The 14,430-nt window shown below is 36.9% G+C and overlaps 1 protein-coding gene across 1 annotated transcript in view; it reads right to left on the bottom strand.

The window, feature by feature from the left end:
• The window catches only part of TNFSF8 (TNF superfamily member 8), a 60,549-nt gene extending 47,537 nt beyond the window's left edge, over positions 1-13,012 (bottom strand). The window contains exons 1-2 of the mRNA XM_075184709.1: positions 12,729-13,012; positions 6,250-6,298 (exon numbers count right to left, since the gene is read on the bottom strand). Coding sequence (XP_075040810.1) covers positions 6,250-6,298; positions 12,729-12,863 — 184 coding nt within the window. The 5' untranslated portion in view covers positions 12,864-13,012. The remainder of the gene's footprint in view (positions 1-6,249; positions 6,299-12,728) is intronic.
• Between the last annotated feature and the right edge of the window lie 1,418 nt (positions 13,013-14,430).

Raw genomic sequence — 14,430 nt, 5'->3', positions numbered from 1 at the left:
AGATCATTTATAATATCCACTTTTTATGATTATTAATATTTACATCACCCGTTAAAGCACCCAATAATTCCCCTAGCTACAGGTCTATGGGTGTTCCCTTACTCCTTTTTTGACTATATTATTAACAGGTGGTAATCGTTGAATACTTTTATTTTTTTTCTGTGCGTTCTTTTGGAACTTTATATTCCACATATGTATTGGACGTTTCCCGCTCCTAGTTGAACATGGACGTGCATATGCCTGAATTACGTTTGTTTTTAAAAATATATAATTTGCATTCATTTTGTGTGACTTAATGAATCAGGTCCAGGATGTATAATCTGACTTAAAATTGTTATATATCACATGAATATTAAAATATAGGATATAAAAAGACTAATACATTTCCAAGTGTTTCTGTACTTTTGTTTTGCGTTTATGGAAAATCATTAATAACCTGGTACAGTGGATTATTTCTATTATTTTAACATTTTACTCTTTAGGCTAATATTTATTTAAATTAGATGATTTTTAAAGTGGAAAGGAAAGACAGATGAAAGACCATGGTCAATTTCGCTCAACCTACGTCTTTGTGTAGATGGTTGGCTGATAGCATTTAAGCAGCAACCTCCTGCATTCTAAAGAGGAAAAACACATTGATATTCAAAAGTGCATATGTTCCTCAATCAGATTAAGCAATACATTATTTTCAGACTTGTATTTACCAGACTTGTATTTTAAACAGGAGCCTAATGAAAAATATTCCTGCATGAAACTAATGCACTTAATTTCATCCTGTACTATGCTAGAAAATAAAAAATGTATAATTTGTATCATTGTTCAGTTTAAGTGGAATGATATAGAAATAGAAGTTAAAATCTTAATGTGAACTACACCCAATAATATTGCATTGGGAATATACTATGTAGTGCAATGCTTTACTAAGGCTTTTCTCATAGCAAGCACAGATTTTAAAACTATAATTTACAGATTTTGCAGTTTAGATGAAATGTTTATTGACATTATTGTTGGAAATGGCAGGCTGGGCCAGAAGGCAGGGGAGCATTATGTACCCTGGCTGGGCCGCCTTAATAGGCTCTGCCCTAGGCTTACTTGGTTTTGATGTCCAATGGAGGGTGGGGCACAGTTTCATTCCCTTCACATTAAAGTAACTGAAGGGTGACAAAGGGGTGGGGTGTGGTGGCATAACACATGGCAAGAAGTAGGTTTCAGGGTCATAGTGTGTGGTAAAGAGCTGGTTTGGTGGCATAATGCGTGGCAAGGGGTGGGTTGGAGACATATCACAAGGGGCAGGTAGGGGCAAGAGGTGGCTTGAGGGGCATAACACATGGCAAGGTAGAGTTTGGGGGAGACAGGTTGATGAGGCATATTATATGGCACAGGGCAGGTTGGGGCAATGGGTGGGTTGGGGACATAACATTTAGCAAGGGGCAAGGCAGGGCATAATATGTGGCAAGGGGCATGTCGAACAATATATGGCAAGGAGAAGGTTGAGGCAAAGGATGGTTCTAGGAGTCATTACTCCTAGAATATCATGGGTTTGGGGCAAGGGCTGGATTGTGGGAACATATCTTGTGACAAGGAGTGAGTTGAGGCAAAGAACAGGTTGGAGGAGCATAACATGTGGCAAGGGGTGGGTCAGGGAGAAAAACATGTAACAGGGGGCATGTTGGGGGCATAATAGGTGGCAAAGGGTAGTGTCTCAAAAGAGCAAGAGACAGGTTGGCAAGGTATATTATATGGCACAGGACAGGCTTGGGTGATGGGTGGGTAGGGGACATAACACTTGACAGGGGGAAAGGCAGAACATAATATGTGGCAAGGCCCATGTTGGAGGCCCATCATATGGCAAATGGTAGTTTGAGTCAAAGGGTGGTTTGGGGGTCATAACACATGGAAAGGAGTGCGTTTTGGGAGCATAACATGTGGCAAAGGGTGGTTTGGTAGGCAGAAAATGTAACAGGGGAACATTGGAGACATAATAATTGGCAAGGGGCAGTGTCTCAAAAGAGGAAGATCGTGATACCACTAGGCTGGACTCCCTGTGCAACCACTGCATTCCTGTAGAGTCCAGACTGGAGAACAAGACTTGTCAAAGTAGGTTGCCATGTTAATGTGAGTAACTGTTTGTCTATTAGCTAGATTTTATTATATACGTGAATAACTTTATATACAAATATCCACCTTAACCACTTCAAAATTCATTCTTATGCTTAGATTGGACAAAAAGTGTCGACATTTGTATACACACTCACAAATTTGCAAGAAGACAATTAGCAGGAGAATTTATTTTATTTATTTGTATTTCATTTAAATATTTACATATTTTTTGGATAGGACTGTCATTTTGTTTTATTAATAAGCTTTTTGCATGAAATACTTTGATTTTGTTGATTATTGGCGAAGGATTGGATGCACTTCTACTCTGGGCAGCATTGCAATATGCTTTAGTTTTTGTTGGTGGCCTAAAAGGCTCTCCTTATAGTCACTTGTTTATTAAAAACCTCGCTATACTATAGCAGTCACTATAAAATTATCTGGATTGTATAAAATGCATTAAAATGCTCTGTATATTGTATAGAGATCACAAAAAAAGTCTCTGTGTTGCATAGACATCACTAGAATAATCTATGTTGTGTATATATATATATATATTTATATATATATATATATATATACATATATATAACTAAAATGCTCTCTGAATTTGAGATAAAACATTAGAATGCTATATATGCTGTATTTAGGTCACTAGAATGTTCTTTGTGTTGTATATTGTTCACAATGCTTACTTGTGTTTGCCCCCCAGGCCAAAAGTGTCAGCTCCTACAGGGGCACAACAGGGCATCACCAGGTCTCCCGTGGGGCATTGGAGAGGGGTGGCATTAGCATTGCCTCTAAAAGACCTCTGGCTCCCTTAAAGCCCATGGCCCCTAAACCCACAGTAGCACTGAGCTGTTGTGGGGAAGTGACATGTTTCTGCTAATAAGATTAGCACAGAGCACTGGTTATACCCGTGTCAATTACAAAAAAACCTTTTCTTTAAATATAGCTTTGAATCTGCTTCTGAAACAACAAGACCATTGCTTGACTGAGTGACTAATTTAGCTGTAATATATTCTTTAACAGAGCTAATTCTGAAGGGCCATCAAATTATTCAGGAGGCATATAAGTGTTTATAAGAATTTATATCTTCTTTACTTTTTTGTCCAGTTTTATAGTATTATATGCCATGTAAAGAAAGAATTGCAGCCGCTAGGTCTTTTTATAACCTGGGGCTTTCCCACGCTATCAGCGCTGAGGACATAGGGAAAACCTTATCTTATAAATAGATCTAGCTGGTGTAATTCTTTCATTACACAATGGGATCTCTTGCTGTCAAAAGCTAGTATGCAATGTTTTAAAGTTTTTTTTTTATTTTTCTAAGCACTGTTCCTATGGATTATTAGTCTGTTTTTTTAAACACGCTGCAAGACCCGGAATATATACTGTATATATTTATTTATGGACCTGGCTTGATTTTTAAGTGTCAGCTGCTAGAGTGAGAGATATAATTTTATGGGCATGACTTTATTTTTAGGTGTAAGCTGCTAGATCAGGGGATATCATTTTATGGACATGGATTACAGTTGAAAAACGTGAATGTTGGTGAGTGCTACAGGGGTGGATGTTTTTTATTTATTTCAATTAAAATTATTTTTAAAATGAGGTGTGTGGTTTATTTACATTTTGTTTTGGTGCACTACAGATCCCAGGGTATGCTGCTACTTATAGTACTACAAGCACTACTGTGTCCAACTTGTCTGCCTGGGAGCTGTAGTTCACCAAACCAAAATGGTGTGTTCACTATAAAATATATTTTATTACCCCACACCCATGTGGGAAAAGCCCTAGTGCTTTCAGCACAGGTCTAGGTACCCCCTAGGGATTCCAGCCGTGTGCTGAAAAGCCTGGGGTTGTTAGTCATTATGGCCGGGGGAACCCACAGCGTGGGGTCCCTGCTATAGTGCCACCAGTCCCGGCTAGCAAAGCCTAGTGCTGGTACTTGTAAAATCAGAGGGACTCTACGTGTGATACCCAATCAGGACTAGTAACTCTCTACAAAAGGACTATATATATATCCATTGCCGTGGTGACAGCGAGCTGACTGCCAGAGGGAGAGTATGCTGAGGAGAGACCAGAGGAGCAAGATATAACTGTTCTACAGGGCTGGGTGTACAGCCTGAAGCAGTCAGACAGAAGTAAATATCAGGAGTCATAAGGATACAGTGAGAGAAGACAACCATTAATAGTTTGTCTGTACCTGTGACAGAAATGACAGGTTAGTTATGCTATCATAGACAGCTTCTGCACTGTTAAAGTTTGGCAGAGTTAAACGTAAGTAGACTAAATTATCCTACCCAGAAAGAACTTTGTCAGAGGACAGTGACAGCTTTCTACATGAGAACACTGCATAATACTCTTAAAAGAGAATACTAGCTGAAACCCAGCGGAGTTAGAGACAGTCCAGCATTAGTGACCTCTGGAGTCAGCCATTTTGTTCGGTCATCCAGCGTAATAATTTAAGATACCTACAACTACACAAGAGTCAGTCAGTTGTGTATTACCAAGTCCAGCTAACAATCAGCAGGTACGCCTAACAGGAATGCCCGCTTTAGCTGCCTCTGCAATGCATCAGTAAAAGTGTGTCCCCTCTCTAACAGGGTTTTAATTTTGACAAGCGGAAGTAGTGCTCAGGACTGGCAGTTTATACAGTGTTTCCAGTTCATGAACTAAAAAGATTGCAAGCAGTTTTAATCTACATTTATGTGCATCATCAAAGCCTGGTCAGGGAAGAAACAATTATAATATATATAATATATTTGTGAAGCAATGCTAGTTTGGATTGCCTATTAAAGTTGTAGTTCCCTATAGTAGTCGCGGACAGTTCCATGCCAAATAATCTAGGCTTAATTCATAGATAATTGGCGCTGTCTTTATTTCACTGGAGATAACTACTGTTAAATTGAAGACTAAATATTGCATGTATTCATTTTGCTATTTAATGTGATACTGTGTTTGCTACAATTATCTTGCTAGTTGTGTGAGGTGACATTAACCTTTCACATGAAGGAAGCTAGACTGCATGTAAGGGTTTTCGTAAAATAAATAAACGGTTATTTTATTTTATTTCTGTCATCATTGTGTATTAGGGGTTTGGGACCACCAGGCTCTCTGCTGTGGCGTGGGAAAAGAAGAAGATGCAGGAAATGTCTATCAAGGTGAAGAAAACCCACGCAAGGTAAACAACACACACACATTTACATACCCCCTAAGGCAGTGTTGGCTAACCTGTGACACTCCAGGTGTTGTGAAACTACAAGTCCCAGCATGCTTTGTCAATATATAGCAGCATATTAGTATGCTGGGACTTGTAGTTTCACAACACCTGGAGTGTCACAGGTTAGCCAACACTGCCCTAAGGGGTGCTACACATGCTTTTTGTCCACTCGATTTTGCTAGTGCAGCCTATGCCGGCAGCACTAGGGTTAGTCTGTTTGGAAAGAGGGGGTACACTGTTTATTTCTTTTATCTTTATGTACTTGTGTATTGTTTACTGCAATGTTTCAGCAAGTCCGCTGGCAGCACTAGTTTAAATGTGTTTAGGGGGAGGGGGCATACTGTCTTTTATTTTTTTATTATTTTGTGGTCACAGGTCCATTTGAATGTCGAAATTGTGACTGTCAACATTGCTACCTGTAGACAGTCACAAGGTCGCCATATTAACAATGTCAATACACTGAATTTGTTGCCATTTTCGTGATGACAGTCTGTCAACAGATTCAGCGTCACCAGATCATACCCAAACCATATTATGCATTATAGATGTTACATCCAAATCTGGATTTGGAAAAGCCCATCAAGATCATTACGAAAGACTGTACAGACTGTAGCTAGATTTGCAAACACATTGAAGGAACAATAATTAAATCTGTACAATTAATTCCTCCAGACATGTTAGTTTTTATCTATTAATTACACTTTCTTTTAGAAATAATGCAATGTTATTGAGAAGTATTATTAGGGAAGTTGGTCAATGTTTCAGTACGACACCATTCTAGAGCAAGGGAAGTGAAATTGGCGCAATGCCTAAAAAGATTGGTCACATAAAAGCTTGTCAAGTTTTCAGTTATTATTGATATGGGGGCCTCCCAATGAACAACGGTTGTTATAGTTTAAAATAAATACAAACAATACAATTCCTCTTACCTTGTGGTTGTATCATTTGTCCTATTATAGGTTCTTCTGAAGGGGACCCCTGAAATTAACCATAGAAATAAAACATTTATCAATGAGACATAAGAGCAACAAGTAATTTGTAGGAGAGGTGTGTGTACATTAGGGACATTAACATTTTATTGTAAGCATGCACTTTACGTGCAGTAGAAAAGTCCTACAACATGTGCTTTTACAACAAAATACACTTTCTCCTAATATGAGTAAATATTATTTTTTTGGTGTTTAGAATTTTTTTGTCATTTTTAAAAGAACTGGGGGCATCTGGGTGATGTCACAGTTTCAGTGGTTAGGGTCATAATACAGTCAGCTTCTGCAGTGTATGCAGTTTTGTGGTTTCCTTTGTTTTCCACTGTTTGAAGAATATAAGGGTGTGAAGCAACAGGTTTATGTCAGAACAAGTTTGTATACATGTCTGTACATGTACTGTAGTTAGACTTATAGTTTGTGTGAAATGCTAATTCATTTAATTTTAAACAACTTGTTAATTGAGTGACACCAAGCATCAGGATTGTCTTAAAGCATTGGTGGACCCTGCTTAAGTTTACATTAAATGATCACATGACGCTTTGTAGCAGAATCTCAAGCAAGGGGTATATTTCCTAAACTGCGGGTTTGAAAAAGTGGAGATGTTGCCTATAGCAACCAATCAGGTACTAACTATCATTTGTTTAGAAGTAGATTCTACAAGATGATAGCTACAATTTGATTGGTTGCTGTAGGCAACATCTCCACTTTTTCAAACTAGCAGTTTAGAAAATATACCCCCAAGAGTTTAAAATAATTTTACAACTTTTTTAATAGTACAAATAAAACTGTTTGAGGGATTTTTTTTTGCATTTTAGAACTTTGAGGACATACATGATGAAAGATCTTTTGCAGCTAGGGGTAGGATTCAAGCTTGGGTTAGGTTTAAGATCAGGGCTTGCTCTTGAGCTTGGTATAGTCATTTTAGATAATAAAATTGTGGTGAAAACATGTGTGAATTGAGTTTTGAGGTGTCTCAGATCGCTTCACAAATGTGTGTGGTTCCAGCAATACAATCTTGGAGTTACATTTTTGCTTAGCCATAGTGCAGATTGCTATGTGTTACTTAGAATGTATTGAAATACCTGGGGCATCAATGGACCGATTGTGGTAGAATACAAATTCTGTTGTAGTGAGGAGACTCTCATGAAATGCTCTGAGGTGGTATTTCTTAGACATGAAGGGCCTGAGTCATTAAGCAGAGCAAGGCAAAAAAGGAGTACATTTTCTCCTTGACAAAACCATGTTACAGTCCAAGAGGTGCAAATTAGTTTATTATTTTGCACATAAGTTAAATATTGGCTGTTTTTTCACCTAGCACACATAGCTTTATTTTTACACTGGAATTTAAAGTTGTTCTAGGACAGTGTTGGCTAACCTGTGACACTCCAGGTGTTGTGAAACCACAAGCCCCAGCATGCTTTGCCAATATATAGCAGCCTATTGCTGGAAGGGTATGCTGGGACTTGTAGTTTCACCACACCTGGAGTGTCACAGGTTAGCCAACACTGTTCTAGGACATGCCCTACCCCAACTATAAATCTGTCCCCACATTTTAAAATGACCTCCCCCCTCCAATGCAACATGGTTTTTCCAGGTGCAAAGTTACTCCTTTTCTAAGCTTTACTCTCCTTAATGACTCAAGCCCGAAGTTCCTATGGACTTTGTTTCCAAGTAATCTATCTTCCTTCAAAATAGTCTTCTCTTTCAATCATGATATTTGTAAGTGCTTAGGAACAAACATTTCACAAAAACAAAGAATACCTTAATACATATTCTTGCTAATATCATATTTGTTTCATTATAACTGACATTTACATGCTTAGAAGATAAATTGTGTGTTTTGTTTTATTGTTACACCTATTTTTATTGTAATTATATATTTGTATGTTGTTGTGCTCATCCTTTCCGGTAAAATATAGTGCATCGTATATGAACAGGTTCAACATTGGAACCCATTGTTTCCAAAGTCAGCATACCCACTCACGTTCTTCGGTGCATGGCTACATTGCATTCCTTTCGGTGGTTTTTACTGTTCCATTCAATGCATTTAATGAAAGTTAAACGGAATGAGGTCAATACAAATAAAAAAGCTAGTCAACAACTGCACGTCGAAAGTTTTTTCTTTCACTTTTTCTGGTATTTGGACTTGTGTGTTTAAATGCAAGTCAATTGCCACTGGGTATAATGCCTAACAGAAAATAGATCAAACATTAGCTTTAAATCTATTTTAGTGCAAGCACTAACCCTGAATCTTAAACATAAACCTGAAACAGAGCACTGCTTTGTATTATTATGTTTTTGTTCATGATAGTTGGTATGCTCTCTTTTTGGGATACAATTTAAAGTTACATTTTACATTTTGTAAATGGGTGTGAGGGTATGGTGCCCACTAAATCAATCTTTGCCCTGGAATCATTAATGCCATAAAGTGGGCATAGTTTTATACACTGCAGAGCGTCTGATTTAGAGTTGGATGCAAAAAGCCACTTTGCCCCACTGTATAATGAGTCCAGATTTAGTTTTACACAACTTGTCCTTGTCGCTTTCATACTGGAGAGGCAGATCAGGGGCATGTAAGTGCAAGTTGAGTACAGTAGGGGCATGCAAATGTAAGTGTACCACGCCCCCTGGAGATGCAAATAAATTAGGCTTGCCTACATCAGCAGATGCGCATAGGAGGAGTATCTATTGTTGGCACTAAAGCCTGGTGTAAAGATACAGACTCCTGGGGGTAAATGTATGAATCTCCGGATTCTTCATCTCCGGCGTGTTCAGCCTCTTCAGCGCTTAAATTTAAAGCGGCGCTGCATTGTAAAGGGAAACTTCCCTTTACAATGACAACAGTCATTATCATCATCACTATCATCATCATTATCATCATCATCAGCATCATCATCAATACAGTCTGAGTATCTATCAATCTATCTATCTACATATATATATACATCTATATATCTGTGTATATATATCTACATATATATATATATACACACATATACACATACACACACACACTGTCTATATCTGAGTATATCTTGACATGGCCATGGGTATTAACTGTATTTTGAGACGCATTTATCAGAACCAGATACACACAAAGATTGATGTCTACATTTGGGCATAAAAAGTGCGGCCTACTTTAAATTAGACCCATAGGGCCTCATTCATCAAGGAATGTAAATGGCAATTTTGTGCGTATAATTCACAATTTTAAATTGTGCATGACCAGAACAGGACCATATTCAACTAAGAGAAGCAACATTCAATTAATCCTTGCGCACAAAGGACATTTACTACAGCATCCCATTTCTGGTAGGGAATGGTGCGGGGAAGGGGTGTTTGCCCATAGTCAATGTACAGTAAGGGCTTGTCAAACTCAAGCGCACACAGCCACGTCTGATTCAAGTTTTGGGCATCTCAGAGTTACTTGTTTTCTGCCGTATCTCTTGATCAATCTACAGGGATAGTCTAAGTCCTGAGTCCTAGTGACGACAGCTATAACATGTGTTTGCAATAATCAACAACTGTAAAAATATATTTTATGTTCTGTGGACATTACGAGTATAGTAATAAATATACTGAACATAAATAAAAAATATCTAAATTCACCTGCGTACTCTCACATGCAGTGATTTCCACTATAAGGTTTCATCCAACTAAAACCTGTATCAAAGTACACATAACACATACAATAGTACAAATTGCACTTGTAAAAAGCAAACCATACATTAAACCACCTTCTATATAAATTAATCTAACCTTATAGTTTTTGTATTGTCCAATATAGTTATGATATTACATTGTTACATTGGGACTTTATATGATTACATTATTGGACATTACAAAAAGTATATGGTTAGACTCATTTTATATAAAAGGTTGTTTAATGTGTAGTTTGCTTTTCACAAGCACTATTGTATGTTTTATGTTTCCTAATCAATATAGTTCATGGGAAAAATACTTAAAAAAAGCAAACACTTTTTGTAACTGTTTTTCCATTAATGCATATATTGTTAACATGTGATATTAATTAAACAGTTTTTTTTCTGTGTGTTCTTTTGCAAATTTATATTCCACATAGGTACTGGACGTATCCTGCAGTGTCTTGTGTATTAGAGCTGAACAGACCCACACCCAGATTCATCAGCATACATATCTTCAAATCCACTGCTTGTTTAATTTGGGCATTCAGTATGGGTGCCTTGATGAATCAGCCCCATAATGTTTAAATAGTGTAACTTCCAGAAATATAATAGCTTAGACTTAATTAATGTGGTAATGACTTTGCATTTATATGCAGTGATAAAATAATTAGATAAAAAAAACTATTAAAACTAGAATGTATCATGTTTATCCTCATTACATTTTATAGTAACTTCTAGGGTTGCATAAAAGTCACATTGGGAAGATTGATTGAAAATCATTAGTCTGTTCTGTCCTTCTAAAGTGACAATAAAATAAAAAAAGCATAATGCCAAATAAAAACAATATCAACTGGATAAAAATATAAACCCCAGTTGGGTTTGCTTAAAAAATAAAATCAAATAAAAAGCTATTCTTGGTGTAATTAACATATTGCCAAAAATATGAAAATTGCACATGCCTTCAAGGTGTAAAACAATATAAAAATGATTAATATTTCAAACAAACTAAACACAATAAATGCAAAGACTATACATATACGAAAGCATTCCAATATATAAAAAAAACATTTCTCTGATTCATAAGTGGTCTGGAAAACATGTTATTCTCTAATCACTTTTGTGAAGATGCCAGATGCTAAGAAACTGAGCTGTTTCTCTGTATTCCTAAAGGTTTCCAAAAACATACTGTTAGGTTAATTGGCTGCTGACACCATTCTCCTTAGGGTGTATATGTGTGTGTGTGTGTGTGTGTGTGTGTCTGTCTGTGTGTGTGTTAGGGAATTTAGACTGCAAGCACCAGTGAATCAGGGACTGATGTGAATGACATATATACTCAGTACACGGCTGCGAAAATTGTGGCACTATATAAATAAATGGTTTTAATGATGAATGATGTTACCAAAAATCTTTACTTTGCATATCCGCGGCACTTTGTATGCATCCATGTTATGTTCAGGTTGAACTGTTGAATGCAGTATACACATAAATTGTGTGGTGCAATCAGCAGCTCTACCAGAATGTAATAAGAATACATATATGATACCTGTGGTAAAGTACATGTAATTAATACAACAGTGAATGTGGAAAGGACCTTGACCGTTACATGAGTCATTTCTTGTGGTGATGGTCCGTCTAGCATTCAATAAGCTGAGCAAATGTCCTCTTTCCTACGCACATTGTTGCAACTTTTAAGTTGTTTCTATATTCTATCAGCCGTAAGACCACAAAGCTTTTACTCTGCCAGTTATATTGCTACAGTGTTATTAAATGGGCTGCATAGATTTGTTGTTGAGATACACTCCCACTTTCCACACCAACCGCTTCAGAGCTAATTTGCATGTGCAAAAGGGAAGTCTCAACCTTATGTACACAGCACATAACTCAATTGTTACATGAAACAAAAATGCACATCAACTAAAAAAACTAAAGTGATTGTAAAAATTGCATTGTCTTCACAATTGATGCCCAACTCTTTCAATACTCTTTGGAAACCCAACACTAGCTTAAATACTAAAAGAGATCACATACTGCTAACTTGAACACCTCCTGAATACAGTTTGTGAACATATCAAAGGGCAATTTGGCTCTATAAATAACTTAAATAGTCAAACTTTTAGACCAAATACTTTGCAAATGCCATAAATAAACTTAATATTATGGCAGAAAACTTTTTTTTTTAAAATATTGTTATTGATAAATCTAGTTTAAATATATTTAACTTAATCCTCCAAAAACAGCTTTTCTACTCACCTTGTCAACTTTAGGTCGTTGCTTTGCATTTTGTTAAGGTAGTCTCACATTTTACCATATAGCAAATATCTGTTTTTAGGTTATTAGATCCTGAGAATCTCACAAAGCATGCTATTTAGGAAGGTATCTTTTCAGTTTTTACACTATATATTAAAATATATTTTGTCCTATAAGGCACATCTTATTTTAGCTTACACTTTATCTATGAAAGTCATCTTAACATAATCAAAGTAAACTTCAAATAATGCAACATGTATGAATGTAAAACTATATTTATGAAAATTCTATATAAATTCAATAAAATATGTTTTCCAAAAAGTCAAAAATATAAATAAATATCCTTTTAAATCCACAGGTGGTGGGTGCACTATCAAATTGTATAAAACAATGTTATGATAGCAATATATACTTTTACATAGTCAAAAATAATATCACTTCATATTTACTGTAAGTAAACTGTTTATTTTTATAATGCTGTACAATGCAGAGGCTATTTTAATTATACAAACTGAAATTCAGTATTCTTACCATTCGGTGGCTTAGGAAAAGCACAAGTGTAGCAGCTGTACAGACTAGACAGAGCGCACAGACAGTGCTGCTGATATAGCAAAATCTTCTTTTGATTGCACGCAGCTCACGGTCAACAAGATCTTGTGGTTCCATCGTTTTCTGTGTCTGAAGGTTTTCTGTGTTGCAGGAACTGTTTTGCAATACATACAGCTATTGTAGTCTCATCCTTTAAACTCCCACACTGTATGTTATCTACATAGATCATTTCTCTTCTAGGAAGAATCAGAGCACCTTTTCCTTACTTGCTTTCTCCCCACTCTTTCTCAAAAGTTCAACATGTGCAGTATAAAAAAAAGAAGTTTTAGATCTACATCAAAATCTTCTGCTGGGTCACCGTGAGTAAACTTATCGCAAAGGAGAAAGAGAACCAATGATGACTGGAAAATAAACACATACTATAAAAAATGTTTTGTTTCACACATTTATTAACCATATTGTTTTAATCTTGTTGTCTAAAACTGTTTTGTTTGTGTGTATGGTTTTTAAGTGTCATTTTATGTTTTACTTAGGTTTTCAAAATGTTTCACCTAATAGATCATTTTTACATCCATGCATTTATTATTGTACATTTCACTTGGCTGACTTTATTATTTGTGACAGATGTCATACACCATTTTATTGCCATTGTTTAAATAAATACATATTTATAAATACATATGTGCCAGATTCATTAAGGAACATATCTGTCGATTTTGTGTGTATCATGAACACAATTACTCTGAGCATGCCCAGAACTGGACTTCTGGAAAATAATGGGATGGTGAAAGGATGGATGCATGTAGGCAATGTACAAATAAGGTGTTCTTCTGCAGGTATGGCCTATTCAAACTCCGGCACACACAGAAGAACGCTGTTTTTCAGACATAAGTCTGGCACCTGCCCGGGATCTAGCCTAACTAATCGATTATAGCTTTCACAACTGAGTCATCTACTGGGAGATTAAACTATTCTCCTGCATACAGCTGCATCCACCTGCACACCTGCTCACACATACCTCTTTATACACCACTATATAAGACCACGGAGGGAGATTGACTTGGTGAAGCCAAAATGCATTACTACAGCCTTAGTCTCCTAAAGAAGTGTGTGTTTTTTCCCCAAGCACTGCATACTAATGCAAATGATTTATGTCATTAAAATGTAATGTTTATTAAATTTCATGTCATGTTTTTTATATTTTCAGAAATATCATAATGAGCCTTTACAGATGTGTAAGTCTGTTTATGTTTAATGTGCAAGGAGACTACAAAGGCTGCAAGGCTTGAGGTAATATTTTATTTGCTTTCTTCACACATCTTTCTCATATATAATCAGGCATGGACATGGTGCATGTCCAGATTCAGGAGGGCAACTGGCGTCATCGACTGCTCCAAAACCAGCAACTGGTCCACTGTCGCTGGCCCAGGAGTGTCTTCAGGCCTCATGTCAGCCTCGTTGGGATGTCTGTTGCAGAGGTGGTTCGTCGCTATTGGCTTCCACCGCATGTCATCATGGACACCCTGCACATTGTGCACAGTGACTTAGAGGCAATGCACAACATCCCGACAGCAATAAGGCCGATTTTCAAACTCTTGGCAGTATTGCACTTCTGTGCATCTGGGTCATTCCAGACCACAGTGGGTATCTCGGCAGGAATTTCCCAAGCCTCCTTCTGACGCGT

This window comes from Mixophyes fleayi, chromosome 9, assembly GCF_038048845.1.
Source record: "Mixophyes fleayi isolate aMixFle1 chromosome 9, aMixFle1.hap1, whole genome shotgun sequence".
In the NCBI taxonomy this organism is placed as follows: Eukaryota; Metazoa; Chordata; class Amphibia; order Anura; family Limnodynastidae; genus Mixophyes; species Mixophyes fleayi.
Note: the sequence above shows the minus strand (reverse complement) of the source record. Positions and strands in the feature narration are given on the sequence as shown.